The sequence below is a fragment of the Myotis lucifugus genome, unplaced genomic scaffold (genome assembly GCF_000147115.1).
Source record: "Myotis lucifugus unplaced genomic scaffold, Myoluc2.0 scaffold_395, whole genome shotgun sequence".
In the NCBI taxonomy this organism is placed as follows: Eukaryota; Metazoa; Chordata; class Mammalia; order Chiroptera; family Vespertilionidae; genus Myotis; species Myotis lucifugus.
This window is the reverse complement of record NW_005871443.1, coordinates 889,468-906,277: the sequence shown is the minus strand read 5'-3', so window position 1 is coordinate 906,277 and position 16,810 is coordinate 889,468. Positions and strand designations below refer to the sequence as shown.

Genomic DNA, 16,810 nt, shown 5'->3' with positions numbered 1-16,810 from the left:
TTGTGAAGGCAAGCCCTGCTCTGTATTAGAGCTGGGTGATCCAGGGGCCGACCCGCAGGCAGGAGCCACAAAAGCTGACGCACCAGCTCCCTCCAGAGATGTGCTGGCAACTTGGTTTGATCATTGGAGTGAGCTGGAGGGAGAAGGTGGGGACAGGGCCCACCAGCTGCCCCCAGCTCCAGGGAGGATTGCAGTCAGTACTTGGATGTGTGCTAATGAGAAGCCGGCCCCTCGGGCAGCAGTTTGTACTCCAAGTTCTTCCAGGAAAATTCTGGGAGATGGACATGTTTGTCTGCTCCTCTGTGCTGTGCCCTGGGTGACAGCAACAGCAAGTACCCATGCACTCATGAAGAACTGCTGCTTTGTTTCCTATAGTCCTGTGGGTCTCATGGATGCAAGCCCCACTGACTTGCAGAGCTAGGTGTTTGGGGGGCCCATCCCTCAGGGGAGAGCCTTAAAAGTAGATGCGAGATATGGGGACCCTAGGTTCTCCTCAAGGACAAGCTGGTAATTGGGGGTTTCCTTCCGGTTGTATGGTGTCTTGCCAGGATTGGGGTTTATGGTGAGAGTGTGTCTCAGACTTACCTACTTGGTTCTCCCTTGGTTTAACAACTTTTTTATTTTATTTTTATTTTTACTGGTTTCAGAGAGGAAGGGCGAGAGAGAGATAGAAACATCAATAATGAGAATCATCGATCGGCTGCCTCCTGTATGCCTCCTGCTGGGGATTGAGCCCGCAACTCAGGCATGTGCCCTGACTGGGAATGGAACCATGACCTCCTGGTTCATAGGTTGGTGCTCCAACACAGAGCCACACTGGCTGGGCTTGGTATAACTACTTTTATATTAAGTCTAAGGTATTATTCTCTGTTTCACTCTGATCCTCTCCTGAGTGTACAGTGGAGTTTTCCAGAGGCTACATAATATGCGGTGATGTTATTACTAGGGCAGTAAATGGAACATGTGTTTATGTATTCTTGTGCTTTAATATTTCTGTTTTAATTCTGAATACGGTAAACATCAATAGATGTAATCTAGTTGATAAACAAAAGTTCTGGGGCTGCCAATAATTTTGAAAAATGTAAATAGCTCCTAAGACCCAAATGTATGAGAACTATTGTTTTAAACCACAAATTTTGAAAATGAGCTCTAAAGATCTCCATGTCTTTGATCACGAAAATACAAACAAGCCAATAAGCCAACAGAACCAAGATGGGGGCCTTAGCAATAAGATTTACTATGTCCTGATCTCTCAGGTCTGGAAATCTCCAGATCAAAGCCAAAATGAGCAGCAAGGACCGCAGCTGCTCACTGTTCAGGAGATCCAGTCTAATGCATCCTCTAAGCAGGGGTCGGCAAACGATGGTCCACGGGTTAAATATGGCCTGCTACCTGTTTTTATAAATAAAGTTTTATTGGATTCATTTATGTATTGGCTGCTTTCTCACCACAACAGCAGTTTAGTAGGTGTGACAGAGACCATATAGCCTGCAAATTGTAAAATGTTACTATCTAGCCTTTTCAGCCAGGGTTGGCTCCCTGATCACTTGGACCTGGCTGAATCCACAGCAAGCCCTTCTCTCCCCTCCCTCACCAAGTTCTTGGAGCTCACAGGTAAAGAACAAGAACATAGCAATGCCATAAAACTGTGTCCAACAACTGGATGTTTTTAATGATGAGTCATTCTTAGTTTTTTGACAAACATTTCCTATTTAATAAGGAATAAATATAACAACAAAATAGTCATATAGTTAAAGTACATTTTAAAAAGCAAAATTATATTGTGTAAAATTCTATGTAGGAAAAGTACAATAACTGGACTTCAAATCTATAGCTACTAAAATTTTTACTTAGGTTCAAAACACAGCACCAAAAATACCTAGACATTTTAAAACTTCACTAAAAGGAAAAAATATTATAGAATGCATACTTGCAGAAAGCTACATAAAGTCACTTTAAAATTACCTCAGGCTGCAAAAAGAAAAACCTAAATGCTGTACCTAAATTATCCATGTCCCAAAATAACGCCATTCGTTAGCAATTCTTAAACTATAATGGTTATAAACCACAAGTACATCCATCAACAGAATGTCAAACTATTTTGATCAAGTCAGTGGCCAGATTGTTAAAAGGGCCATAATGAAAGCTGTGGGTCTTCACAGTGTTAGGTTCCTATCCACGGGACTACAGTACAACAGACTTCCTGGAATCTTAGGACAGAAGGCGCATACGTGGCTGAATTACCAGGATTATAATGGAATGAGAGCTGCTCACGTCCCAGAAACAAGGGCTCACAAGAAGCATAATGAGATATAAATCCCAACTGATTATTTGCTTACAAATGTATAAAATACAAAGTGTAAGCTATTCCTACAACATGTTTAAAGTGCTTCAGAATTCATGCTGTTTTGGTCGTACTCTTCTACTTTCCCAAAGAGACTGTTTTCTCTGTTGTGGCTAAATGATACACAGAAGTTCATACTAGAAGTGGTAAAATCAAAGAAAACTCTGTTCAATTTTTTAAAAGATTGTTTCTATGCCACCAGTTTCTAGATTCTTTGTAAGGAGTAGATTCACCTTGCAGGTTATATTCCAGACCCTTGTATACATTTCTAATCCATGCAATTTGGAATACGAGCTCACCCTTGTCACAACCGTGGCATGCCCGCTGACTCATTCTGCCTCTTTGCTCTTCTTGGAACCAGCCCCTGCTGAATCTTCTGCCTCAGCCCTCCTCCCATCTCGGCCCTCCTCGGAGAATCTTCCACCACATTCGCGTGCTCTCATGCGAGCTCCTGGCTGGTACAGTGGCAAGGCCGGCCGGTCCTGCTAGGATAAAAGGGTGGGTTACTCTTCCAAGGGCTGGCAATGCAGGAGGGAACAACATCACTATTTCTAGGGACTGAAGATCTTAAATATCTAAAGACTATCAGTCTTACAGCTAAAAATCAGCCTTTTTTCACAGCACTCTCTCAGAAACCAAGCATTTCAAGGCAATAAAAAGCCATGAAAATACAGTTACTACGTTACTGCTCAAACCTACAACACTCTGTGGAAACAGTACACCATGGCACTCTCCTGCCAGTTAGAGAGATGACAAGTCAACACACACATCTCGGTCCCACAGAGTCGCCAAGCAGCGGACCCGAGTCTGAAACAAAATGAGTCACGGCCCCTCAGAGGGCTCTTAGAGTGCTAAACGAAACAGTTATTAACATTCATGTAGATTATTTCTGAACTGTCCCCTTCACAGAAAATACCCATCATCTTATTAAACTCTTAGAGGTGGTGGAATAAACACAAAGACTGAATAAAGTACACAAAATGCACTTCAATAGCTTCCAAGCACGAGGACAGTGAAATGAGGGAAGGACAGTGTGATTCTGAAGGCTGGGACCTATACTCCCAGGGGGAACAACTGCTCCTCAGGAAGGCCAGCGCTCCAAGAGAGGGAGGCAGCAACCCCATCCCAGCTCAGTGCTCCTTCCCTGCCTGCGTGTATGACAGAGCACCAGCAGCCCTAGCCTTTCCACGCCACCTGGAGTGCAAGGACAGTGCGACTCGCTCGGGTGGGCATGTCCCACTGGTGTTCTACCTTTACCCACTCCTAGGCTGTGTGTGGAGGCCGCACAGTCACCACCTGGATTTATCATAACATTCTTAATATAAGCCTGGCCAATGAGAAGAGTGGGAAAGGGTTCAACAGGACCCCTGTGTAGGCCAAGATGCAGGCTTGACAACCCACCATCTCCCGCGCCAACAAGCTGGCTCTGTTCTTCACCAGGGTAACGTGTACAGAGTTTGAAAATGACCCTAAAAGCACATCATAACCTGCCAGGTCTGGTACGAAAGGAGCTATTTAAAGCACTTTATCACTACTACCACACTGCAAACTTAACTGACAGGAGTCATCGCAAGTTCCCACACCTACAGCTGTGCAAATACCCAACTCACTCCATTGAAAAACAAGTGCTCATAGGAACAACCCCCATCAGTGAGACTCATGGCTGTACTTGGTGTACCCAAGGTCAAGGCAGCTACAGGAACCCTTTGTGATACAGACTTGACCAGTCAAGGGTGAAGCTAGAAGGTGCTGGCTTTTCTGAAGATCTCCCTTGGCTTTACTGGAAATATTTAGAAAATCAACATCGCTAAAACTGGATGGATCTGACGGGAATCATGCTGAGTGAAAAAGCTAATCTCAAAAGGTTACATACTCTCTGTTTCCGTTTATATAGTGCTCCTGAAATCACAAAGTCAGAGAGACAGAGAACGGAGTGGCTGCCAAGGGTCAGGAACGGCAGGAGGTGGGTGTGACCCACAGCCTCAGACCCATCTGCTCACCTGGAGGGCAGGCTTTGGGGGACTGACAGCATCATGGGGCCTGGCCCTGGAAGGGAGATGAACGCATTTATAGCACTTCTCCCTGACAATGAGATCTGAATACAAATTAACCTCAAATTTCTGAAAGAAAACCTGTTTGTTGGGCTAAGTGGGCAATCTCAATCTGATTGTGCGGGTCTAACTTCTGGGTGTTTATGAGCCATCTGATTGTCCATTAATGATCAGATGCTGTTAATAATGGAAAAGAAAGCTTCATGAAATGTTAATATTTTCCTTACTGTCTTAGTGGTAAATCTAATAATATACCATTATTTCCTCTCAAGCAAATAGTGTGAAAGTGCTAGTTTTATAATAAATAAAAGCTTATTTTTTTCCTGGTGAAAAGATGATGGCTGGTTCTATTTTTTTACTTGTCATTCAGCACTTGGTGCCCACTAAGTGGACAAGAATAACTGCTCTGGCAAATACAGGCTCAGGGTGGTGCACCCTCTAAGATAACGCAGGATCCAGAGTAGAGATCCTGCACCTCAGGCACCTGTGTAGATTTTCCTTTTTTAGGTGAAATTAAAGAATTTCTGTTTGGAAGAGCAGTCATAAGCCTGCAAAAGTACAGCTCATACTTTTAGCGCAGACAGATGAATGAGGGATTATCCCAAATGAAGAAAAGAACCTTGTTTCGCACTCTCTCCTTTCTGGGGGCCGGGCTGTCCTCACTCTTCTGTTCTCTCCCCGGTCTCTCTGCTGCTTCCACCGGGACTCCACGGTCCTGGCTCCCCGTCTTCCCTCTGTCTGGGGTGAATCCTTTCCCCGGTTTCATCTCTTCTTCATTTCTTCTTGAAAACTTGTCAAACTCGTAGTGAGCTCTAAGCTTTCTGCTATCATCCAAGTGGTATCTTTGTGTTTCAAGTTCTTTTTCTCGAAATTTTCTCTCCATATCCTTTTGTTCTTTATCACTGTCATTTTGTGACCTGTGATTTAATACAAATTGTCAGTAACCTTTCATAAACTGCTTGTTGATGACCTGTCTTCCCTTCCAGACTCCAAGTTCCAGAAAAGGCAAGGAACATGTAAGTCTGCCCATCACTTAATGCCAAATTTGCATGCACACACCACAGGCATTCAATAAAAACTATAAAAACTATGAATCAATTGTATTAACACTATTTCCTGTTATACTTGAGTAACACATAAGTATTAAGTGATATGCTAAGGCACCAATTACACATATTTTTAAAATTCTCAGTAAACCTCCAAAATAAATATATTTGCCCCTCATTGCAGATAAAGTAAATGAGACTACATGTGGTCAGGTGACTCCCAGTATCCCAAATGCACATCCATCATGAGGCAGAGCTGATAGTGACAGCTTAGTTGCTGCTTCAACCATAGCTAAAACTACCTGAAATTTAATAACATTTGCGTATATGTCAAACTATTAAATGAACAGTAAGTAAACAAGTGGCTGGTTAGCTCATTTGGATCTTAAAGTCTTTCCCTCCACCAACCACTGGCAAACGTCCTTACATACCACCTGTGGACCCCTCACGTACAGAAGCAACAGGACTGGTGGGGACAAAAAGATCTATAAGTAAAGCGTGAACTGGTGCCAGAAACATGACAAAAGGCAGTGCTGTGTCCTAAGCCAGTGGTCGCCAACCTTTTGGACCTCACAGACCACCAGTGATCTGCAGACCACCAGTTGACAGCTACTTAAGAAACTGCGTAATGTCTGTAACATAAACCATAATTCTAACAGATCAGATTTGATATCATGTATAAATTAATTTTATATACAAACCAATAAACTAGAACCCACCAAAAAGAGGGAGAGAAAATTTTACATAACTCTATATGCAAGGAAGGCAGTCATAAATCGTTCAGATTACTGTGCTCCTGGGCAAATAGCAGCTTAATCCCATGACCTTGCCCACTGCACCTGAATCCACTTCCAGCCACTCCTGTGAGCGGAACAGCGCTTGCCTCCAGGAGGCTCTGCAGGTGTCCAAATGCAAGGCATGGGCAGGAACCCTGGGTCAGGGGGACAAGAAGACCAGCTGCATGTGGCCCTACTGACTGGGACATGACCAAACCCAGGGTCAGGGGCAGGACGAAGGGCCTACCTCTGGACAAGCGAATGGCTGGTCTTTCTCTGGACCCTGCACAGACTGCTATGTCTGTCTTGTTCCCAGAGAAGCCCAGGTCCTTTTGTGAGCTCATGTCACGAGCAGGTAAAGACCTATGGGTCACAACACCAGCATCTACAGCTGTGTGTCAAAGTCCATGGGGCCAGACGGCCGACAACTCCCACAAAGGAACTACAGCACTTAGAATTCTATCTTTTTAGGACAGGAAGACTTTCAGCACCTGAAAGACCAAGTTCTCAAATTCATAATTCCATAGAGAATTGAAGGTCTGGAAGACCAAATGGGCATGATATCTCAGAAGACACAGGAAAATTACAAACGGATAAAAATCACAAGGAAAGGAGACGGGGAAGAAGATCCAGAAGACCTAAAGTGCAACAACAGAAACCCAAAGGAAATACAGAAGATATTTCTCTGGTTCAAAGATAGATTTGAGGCTACAGACTAAATGGGTTTACCAAGTTCCTAGCATGACCAAAAAGAAACAAAAATGTGGACAAGCATTCAAGAATTCCAAGAATACTATGAAATCTGAGCACTCGTACTGACAAAGGATATATGGCCATGATGGATGACCATCCTGTGATGCTGAACGTGGCCAAAGAAACAGAAGCGCGGGGCTCACTTTTCCCTGCGCTCCTCCAGCGGGCTCTCCCGGGGCTTGGCCTTCCCCACGGCACAGCCAGGACTGGCTTCCCACTGTCCCTCTCCACTTTCAATGTCCTCTCCAGGTTCTTTTGGTTTCTCAGTGGCTGCTTCCTCTCCCTTGTCTGGTTTCTTAAGAAGCTGAGAAATTACAATGTTAGTAAAATGTCACTTTAAGAGTATATTAATAAATAATTTAAACTATATACCAATATTGAGCCCAAATGTCTGAATACAAACAAAGATAAAGGTCCAATGAACAGGTTTTGGGTTAAACACCTAGGGCAACATTCAGTCAATAAAACATTTTGTGGTTGTGAAAAATGATGTAGGATAGTTAATGTGGTGCCTCAATGCTGGGATTAACGAATAAAGGAATGTTACAAAGGAATGATCTGATTTCTATGTTGATACACATGAGTAGGAAAATGTCCAGAAAGCTTGCAACACTGTGTTCATGGTGATTATTTTTAGGTGACAGAACTGAAATTAATTTCTTTCCTTTCACCTACAGGTTCTAGTTTTTTAAAAATAAACAAGTATTGCCCTTGCTGGTGTGGCTCAGTTGGTTGAACATTGTCCTGTGCACTGAGAGGTCACCGGTTAGACTCCCAATCAGGGCTAATGTCTGGGTTGCACGCTCAATCCCCAGTAGGGGGCATGCGGGAGGCAGCTGATCGATGGTTCGCTCTCACAGATGTTTCTCTCCCTATCCCCTGTTCTCCCTCTCTAAAATCAATACCAAATCTTTTGTAATAAGAAAAAAAAAAACATTTTTTAAAACGCTGCTTTATATTAATGGCTTTTAGAACAGTTTTAGAGTTTTCAAAACTTATTATTCCCTTTCTTCAAACAGACCTAGAAGGTTGCTATGATGTGTTTAATTTAGTATGCCTTTTATGTGCGCCTCCCATCCAGTTAGTTCCCCAGCTCTTTGAAATAAAAGTCAGTTTGTAGAACATAAATGAAAGATCTACTTCTGAAAATTTTGTTCTATTTTTAGGCTATTAATACTAATTCTTTTGGCATTTCTTCACAGACTTTGTTTTTCAGAGTTTTGTTTTTTTAATTTAAATTCTCCAAATCATTCATAAGTCAGAGATGCCCAAATTGAGCAAAGATGCTTGTTAAAGGCTTATTGGGTCAGAGGTGTACTATTAGGTTAGACCACCAGACACTCCTCAGAACAGAAGCTGTGGGCTACTCACGTCATTGGGTCCAACCTGCCACCAAGATTTTGTTCTACCAGATTTGGACTATAACTTTCTCGTGCTGTGTTTAAGTCTTTCATTTTTTTCTTTATGAAGGATCCTATATTTACTTTACTGACGTAAATTTGTTTTCGTATCTTTGGTTTATTCTGGATTTTAATCCCATTCTCCAAACGGAATAAGTACATGCTGTACTCCCAATACTTGAAGTCTTACTTAAAACTATACATAGTCGAGCCCTAGCCGGTTTGGCTCACTGGATAGAGCGTCAGCCTGTGGACTGAAGGGTCCTGGTTCGATTCCAGTCAAGGGCATGTGCCTTGGTTGCAAGCACGTCCCCAGTGGGGGGTGTGCAGGAGGCAGCTGATCGATGCTTCTCTCTCATCGATGTTTCTAACTCTCTATCCCTCTCCCTTCCTCTATGTAAAAAATCAATAAAATATATTAAAAAAATAACTATAAAACTATACATAGTTGAAATTACAGGCTACAAGTTTCAGTGATTCTTCCGGAAAACTCTCAGATGTTGACAAAAGTGTTTCTGAGAATATGAAGCATTAGGCACTGAGGGAGCTACAACTCTTTGCTCAGAAAGTAAAATGAAAAGGTTAGTGTTCGCACACCTGTGACCATTAAATTTGCATTAAATATATACCTTTGTCCCTGGTCATGACAGAGCTGAACTTCTACAATGACAAAGACCTTTCCTGTAATATTAAGGTTTCATTTTATTTGTTACTTGAGATTAGGTGGGGTCACGTGGCTTGCTTTTTGGCCAGTGAAATGTGGGCACCGGGATGTGTCCATTCCACATGGAAGATTTAAGTACTAGTGTGCAATATGCCAAATACACATTCCCTTCCCTTGTCATAAAGACTGTAGGAGCAAATGCCAAGATGTATCCTCCATCAGCCTGGGTCACTGGATGGCTACAATGAGTAATACACAATGGACAAGTGACATGAACAAGAAGAGAACTTGAGTTTTATGATACCAATGAAATTTTTGAAACTATTTGTTATAGCAGCATAACCTAAGCAGTCCTGACTGATACAAATGCTGATGTGTTTTTGTAGAAATATTATTAAGAAATCATTCCCTCCATTGCTAGGACACCCCATATAGGAGAAACTGTTTTAGAAGCAAAGGCCTAGAAAAAGCTTTGCTTCCCTTAAAGAACTGGCATGTTTTCTCCTCATGGATAATGAAAACAATGTTTCTGATCAACTTCTTAGTTGATCAGAAACTAATCTATGGCACAATGATGGAGACTGTGATCTCGTCCCCATCCTTTCCCTTTCTACTCTCTATCTTCCTGCAAACACTGACCTTTAATTATTTTTCTGTCTATCACACAATTTTAATGAAGTCCTATAAGGCACCTTATCCCCTTCATGGAGTGAGTTAAGAAGCACTTAGGTTGAAACCTAAGCACATCTGAGCAGAACACTAACAAGGAAGGGCTGACTCTAATTTGGGGCAACATATTTTACATAGCAAAAAGTTCCCTCTATACATGAAACCACCCTCCTAAATGAATGCCTCAGGCAAAGGAAAAATTGGGCAAGAGATGCAGAAACCATTTCCGTGAGAAACCCAGTTCTACGAGTCAGCCTTCATAAGGCAGGGCTAGTATACATTGAGCCAATGGTTTTCAAATGTGTATTTTTTAGTCAGGAAATATTTTCATTAAAATAAAATGTAAGCAGGAGCCCAATCTATGGTACTTAAATGCAGGGCTCCTCTGAGTGAAGTGCTCTGTTCACACTCAGGAGGCTGGTCCTCCTCCACCCTCCCACCCACTCAATCCTTCCAAACACAGCATGCCCAAGGAACCCCAAGGGCTCAGGGAACACAGTTTGAGAACTACTATTAAAGAATAGAGAAAAGGAACTATAGTAAAAAAAGACTAGACAAATTAAAAATGTTCCTTTATTTCCAGTGAGCTAAAATACTTAAAAGGCACAATTAGGACAGCAGAACTATTTTTGGAAAAAAGATATGAAAGGTCTCCAAATTACCTTAATCCTTACTTCTTTCTCAGCAGCTTTCTTTTGCTTATCTGTTTCTTTTCTCTTACATTTTTCTTCTTCTCTTTTCTTTCTTTTTTCTTCTTCACGTATGCGTTTCTTTTCCAATTCCCTTCGCCTTCGCTCTTCTCGCTTCTCTTCTCGAATCCTCTAAAGAGGTGGAAAAGTCTGTGCATAAATTGCGTGGATGTGGTAGAAACATAAAGCATATGCACAAAAGGCCAGACATACCTGCTTTTCTAATTTTCTGTTTTTAATGTATTCCAAAAGAGGTGTGGTTCTTCTAGCTAAAACAAAAAAAATTGTAATAAACTATTTAACTAAAAAATAAGATCTCTTTCCTTTGTTTTAAATACTTGTTTTCAATGTAATCTTTAAAAAATAAGGAAACTTAATTAGAAAAAGGTGTCTCATGTCTACTCTTGAGTTTCTGGAGACTGCTACTAGGAGATAACCACTTATTTCTAAGACACACCACTTGCAGGTGTAGGGCTGAAGGCCTGATTCAAACTGGATTCTGTATTCTGAATGGATTTATCCACCTGTTTGCTTGGCTTGCTCAGGAGGCCTGATATGTTTTTGAACAACAGCCAGATGATCTCATATTTAAGCCACGCATTTCATTTCAGTGGTTGGTCTTTGAAAAGATACTGACTCCAACCTTGAGATATAACGCTCCTTCCCGAATACAGCCAGGCACAGAACACTCAAATATCTTTTCTACTGTTCAAACGTCACAACTCTGAAACAAGATGAGTATAATGCAACTGAAAGCTCAAGCTATCCCATCCACAGATACTCAGAATATTTTCCCACGCTGCTGTCTTGCAATGCTTTTGTCAAAAGTAGGAAATATTCTACATTTCTGCCAAACCTGTCAAAGGTGTCAATTTTTTATGAAAGTCATAAAAAAGAAGAAATACATATATACTCTATAAATACATATCTTAATACAGTAAAGAGGTGAAATGAGCAAAACAGACCAATAAGTTCTCTTGTCTTTGCCTCTATGTCTCCCAGAAGAGTTTCGGGATTGGCACTAGTTTTTTCTTCCTCCACACAGTAAGTTTCTAAAAACTTCTTATATTCTGGATCTGTACATTTAAAGAGAAAAAATAAATAAATACACTCCTCCCCATATAAAGGAGATAAACTGCATTTGATAATTGTATTTAATTTGGTAGGTTCATAATCCAGCCTTTGAAAAAGGACTCACCATCGTCAATGCTTCCGGTTTTGGCATCTTTTTTCTTCAGCTTCTTTTTGGCTATCTTCTGGAATGGAGCGAACTCTACCACTGCAGGGTATTCTAGCCCTTTAACAACAACAACAAAAAAATTCCAAAAATCATTCTGAAATTCTACTATATTCATTTTGTAGAAGAATGATCTAGCTTTCTTAAGGATTGAACATAACAATGAAAATATTAGTGGTTAAACTATAATTTAATTATACTTTTAAACAAGTGCAACCTTAGCATGTCAGACTCCACATTTAAGTAAAGGAGAACAATTGTTTATTAAATAAAACGATCCCTCACATTGTAGTGGTGATTACATGACTGAATACATTTAAAATTCATCACACTATATACCTTAAAATGACAAATTCTGCCATATGTTACTTATACCTCACTAAGCCTACCTCTCCTCACTAAAGAGTGTAATATCTTTAAATCAGTTTCTTAGTCACATTTAAATCTTTTTAATTTTAAACGGTTAATTCAATTATTAACCTGCCATATGAATTCAAGAAAATTATTTTGCTTTTGAATAGACACGTGGCTAAAAGAGGGGCCTTCAAAGTGTATACATAATATTCAAGTAAGGTTTGCTTCAAATAAAAAAGTTCAGATTGAAAGTCACTACAAATTCATTCTGTTGTGATATGGGCGGAGGGGCATGAACATAGAAATGATCACTGGGAGAACCTGCTATGTGCTTAATAAATAGCACATTCTACTTCCATACTGAACCCATTGAGTAATCACTCTGGACTTGTCAGGAATGACCAGGTGACTATGATATTGTAATTCTCTCATTTGTCTGGAAGACACACACTACAACATTAGTGAACCACGAAAAAATTATGCTAAGTGTAACAAACCAGTCAGAAAAAGACAAATACTGTATGATTTCACTTCTATGAGGTATCTAGAGTATCTAAATTCATAGAAACAGAAATTAGAAGGGTTGTTGTCAGGGCTGGGGCGGGGGGGAGAAATGGGGAAAGTTGATATTTAATGAGTACAGAGTTTTAGCTTTGTAAGCTAAAAAGAGTTCTGGAGATTGGTTGCACAACAATGTGAATATACTTAACACTACTGAGCATTCAACAGAAATGTCAAATAGTTCAAGCACTAAACTTGCTTTTACTCACAGCAAAAATGTAAAGATAAAAGGCACTTGAATGAATTACCGAATAAATGAGCATTCAACAGAAATGTCAAATAGTTCAAGCACTAAACTTGCTTTTACTCACAGCAAAAATGTCTGGGTTTCAATCTAGTCACTCTTTAACCACCTCCCCCCGCCCCCCCCCCCCGGCCCCCCACATGGAAGGGAAGAAAACTCTTGTCAGTAGTTGGGGGTGGGGTGAAATGGAAAGAGGTTGGTTGGTGATGGGTGTATAGAAAACAACATGCTCTTAAAAGTGTACACACATGATAGCAGTGAACACAATGGCTGACAGTCTGACAGGAAAGGAGGAAATAGAAAAAAATGTCATAAGTAGAATCTAAAAAGTACAGAGAATTGGAACCATTTAACGTAGAGGTCAATTACATTGTCTCAGCAGACAGCCCTGTTAAACAGGGTCAAAAACTGATGCTCAGTATTACAATCCCTTCCCTCATGGCTTCATCCAGAAATGGCATAATTATGAAGAATATTCTGTTTAGGAAGATGCTGATATAAATAAATAATATAGTTTAGAAAATTTTATCAAACATGGGTAAAATAATTTAGTTCGGAGACATAAAAAGCAAAGTTCACTTATCCAGAAAGCGCATTTATATGGAAAAACTTCACTCTCCAATGATAATACATAAATAGGTTATCACTATTACACAACTGTTAGAATCCTTTCCATTTATATATCATTTTAATTTTTAACAAGCATACAATCACAATAACATGATGTATATTTCTGCTTTACTTTAGATTAGTGTCTGATAGCTTTTTTATTAACACTCACAAATATTCCAGCATAATGTAATTAATGTACTTAAAGATTGTAACAAAGGGTTTAAAAAGCCAACGACCCAACCTTTGTTGTCAATGAAGATATAGCCATCAAACCGATCTCTGAAAAGAAGAATGTCATCAGGATTTCTAAAATTAATGTATGCTCTTGAGTAGAGATGAGGATAAAGACTGAAATGAGAAATAACAGTGAAAATGGTTAGTAAAAAATAGGATTCTTTAATTTTGCCTTTGTTTTCCTTGTCTGAATACAACAAAACTACTTCAGATAAAACTTCTTTGTCAAAAGATTCATCTCTCAGTAAATGACAACAATCTGGATATTCTTTAGCAAAAAACAACAACACACAAACAAACAAAACATTAACTGATATCTTTTTAATGACTTGGGAAAGACTCTAGGTTGTTTCTCTACTGCATGGAGCCAGGGCTAAAATACTGGTTCTCAGGGGTTGAGAAGCAAAGTCACGCCTCATCCTGCATCGTGGCTGCAATACAATCTAGTTATAATTCCTTCACAGAATAAAATGTTATGTTGTGAAAAAGACTGTTTACTGATTTAGAGATCATTTTTAGGTGTTAGAGTATTCACTGTAGCACAGTGAACAGGGGCTACAGAACTAGCCTTTCTCTGCTATCTCACAACCACCAATTTCCTTCAGGGCAGATACTCTAACCTGATGTCACAGATGAGTACACTGAGGCCCAGAGAAACGAGGTACTTTCAGAGGGAGCCATTAGTTAAAAGGTGGGCCTGGGATACCAATCTGAGCCGGTCGGGGTCCAGTGTCAGCCCTCCTTTAACTGTACGTTTTCCTAAATTTTAGTCATTTGAATATCATCTTTATGTTTTTTTAAACCATATTTATATTTACCTATTAGAGGTTATTTTTTGTTGAATAGACTGACATTATTTATTTTAATGTATTTATTCAAAAGGAAAGTTTTATGGCTACCATAAATAAGAACCCATGATATTGAAGATAAAAAGGATAACAAAGATAATAATAAAAACATAGTGAAAATCACTAAATCACAGCTGAACTGTCACCTGTTGAAGGTCTAATCTGAGCTCAGCACTCTCTTTGTTAACAAATGCGAGATTTGAAATTAAAAAGTGTTGTCAGAGTCATCCATCTCCCAAGTTGTAAAAGGGAATTGAAAAAGATATAAACTGAGAGGAGTGGAGTGGAGTCTGGGTGCTAGTGATGGAAGGGAGCAGAGTGGGACTTCTGGGGTCTGGGATTTCTGTTTCTTTATCTGGTGTTAGTTACATGGGCATGTTCTCTTGTGAAAATTCATCAGGTTATACATCTGTATATTCAATTTACTTTGTTATATCTTAATACATTTTACTTTAAAAAGCTACATGAAATATGGTTTGTTGATATTCAAAAACAAAAATTAAGTAATATGTTGTTACTTGGTCTGGTTTTGTTTTTTTTCTTAGACTGGTGGTGCCAGTAGAGGCATATTTCAAATCTATTTTAGAGGCCTTTAATGTTCTGCCTCCTTAAAATAACTTGCAAAAATAAAGGCCTGCTCTGATTTCTGGGAACATGGGGGAAAGGGAGATTTTTTCGCAACCTAGAGCCCCGGTCCTGAAATTCTGGGCACGAAGCGGAGGGGGGGGGGGGGGGGTCCCTCAGCCTGGCCTGCGCCCTCTTGCAATCCAGGACCCTTTTGGGGATGTCCGGATGCCAGTTTAGGCCCGATCCCCGCCTGGCCTGTGGGATTGGCCTAAACTGGCAGTCGGACATCCCCTGAGGGATGTAGCAGTGTGCCAAGTGGCAGGTAGCCAGGGAGGAGCCCAAGCCGGGGCTGGGCGCTGTACCACTCACACTCATCCCAGCCCATTGCACACGCCTGCCACCACTGCTGGGTAGCACTGGTGGAGTCAGGAGAGGCTCCTGCCACTGCAGCAGCTGCGCTGGCCAGCCATGAGCCCCGCTTCTGGCTGAGTGGCACGCCCCTTGTGGGAGCGCACTGACCACCAGGAGGCAGCTCCTGCATTGAGTGTCTGCCCCCTGGTGGTCAGTGTGCATCATAGCGGCTGGTCGACCAGTTGTTCAGTCATTAGACTTTTATATATATAGATAATTTGCCAGAAAGAGACAATGCCTCTAAGATTCTTAATGTTGGTAAACAGCTTCTCACCTGAGATCCCCAGTAAAGAATTCAAAGTAATCATGTGCAGGCAGTGGGTGTAGTTGCTCTTCCAGCTGCTCCTTGGTGAGGCTGGGCGGAAGGCGCCGGATGACTACCTGGGGAAAGGAAGCTGGTTGGGTTTTGTTTCACTCTTACTGTATTAAGCTTTAATTATTTCAATGCTTGGCGACCTGTATTCATGCTCAGAGGAAAATCTAATCCAGGAGTCTAGCAAAAACACATATTTTAGGAAAGGTTAAGAAAAACCTACATGAGAACTTGGCTGTCATAGGGTAATGAAGTGAATAATTGAAAAAGGATCCCTGAGGTCAGAAAAGGCTGTGCGTAACAGTTCTTTTTCATATAATCATTTCATTACCACTGGACAACCCATTGGTATGTCTGTGCCCGAGTTGAAAAATAATAGCTTCTCCTACACCCTCTCTGCAGGGTTAAGCCACACTAGAAGGTAAGACCCATGCAGGGAATGTATTCATGCTGGAATGTTTGTTAGCAGCGGTAACAAATCAACGGTGCATCTGTTCTTACTGCCAAGAGGAATGCCACTTGCATTGGACACCTTTCGCCTCCAGTCCAGAGCGTCCACACTGCGGGTCCTCTCCCACCGCCCACCAGGCTTTCCAGCCTCTCTTCCCAGCTTCCCAGGACCTGACAGGACCTTCCCCGAGCCGCACCCCTCCTTTCGTGCCCCTTCCGGCCCAGGTCCTCGACAGTGTGGAGCTGCTGAGCCCAGCGTCTCAGCCCCGATGGGACACGTCCACCTCCAGAGACTGAAAATACGTTTCTTTCTCCCCAAACCAGAAAAGTGCTCCGAAAACTCTGGCTGTAGGAGGGGCTCAGGACGCGCTGCCCGGCCGCTGTCCGCGGTGCTGATACTCTAGCAGCTCCGCGCCCCGACCCTGTGCCCCCGCCCAGTTCCTCGGCCCCGCCCACCCTCCCAAGGAATGCGCCTTAGCCCCGCCCCGACGCGCCTACCGTTGGCCCCGCCCACTCTCCCATGTGGGGGACCAGTACCGCCTAGTTCCTACGTTGCCGATATGATAATAGTGAGTATACATCTAGTC

The 16,810-nt window shown here is 41.6% G+C and overlaps 1 protein-coding gene across 1 annotated transcript; it reads right to left on the bottom strand.

The window, feature by feature from the left end:
- Positions 1-1,646: 1,646 nt before the first annotated feature.
- UPF3A (UPF3A, regulator of nonsense mediated mRNA decay) lies at positions 1,647-15,871 on the bottom strand (the record flags this gene model as incomplete). The annotated part of the gene is made up of 9 exons (XM_006102051.3): positions 1,647-2,826; positions 5,015-5,312; positions 7,114-7,274; positions 10,366-10,524; positions 10,606-10,661; positions 11,358-11,468; positions 11,591-11,689; positions 13,642-13,748; positions 15,735-15,871. Coding segments are annotated over 9 exons (1,281 nt in total), but the record flags the coding sequence as incomplete, so codon positions are not given.
- Between the last annotated feature and the right edge of the window lie 939 nt (positions 15,872-16,810).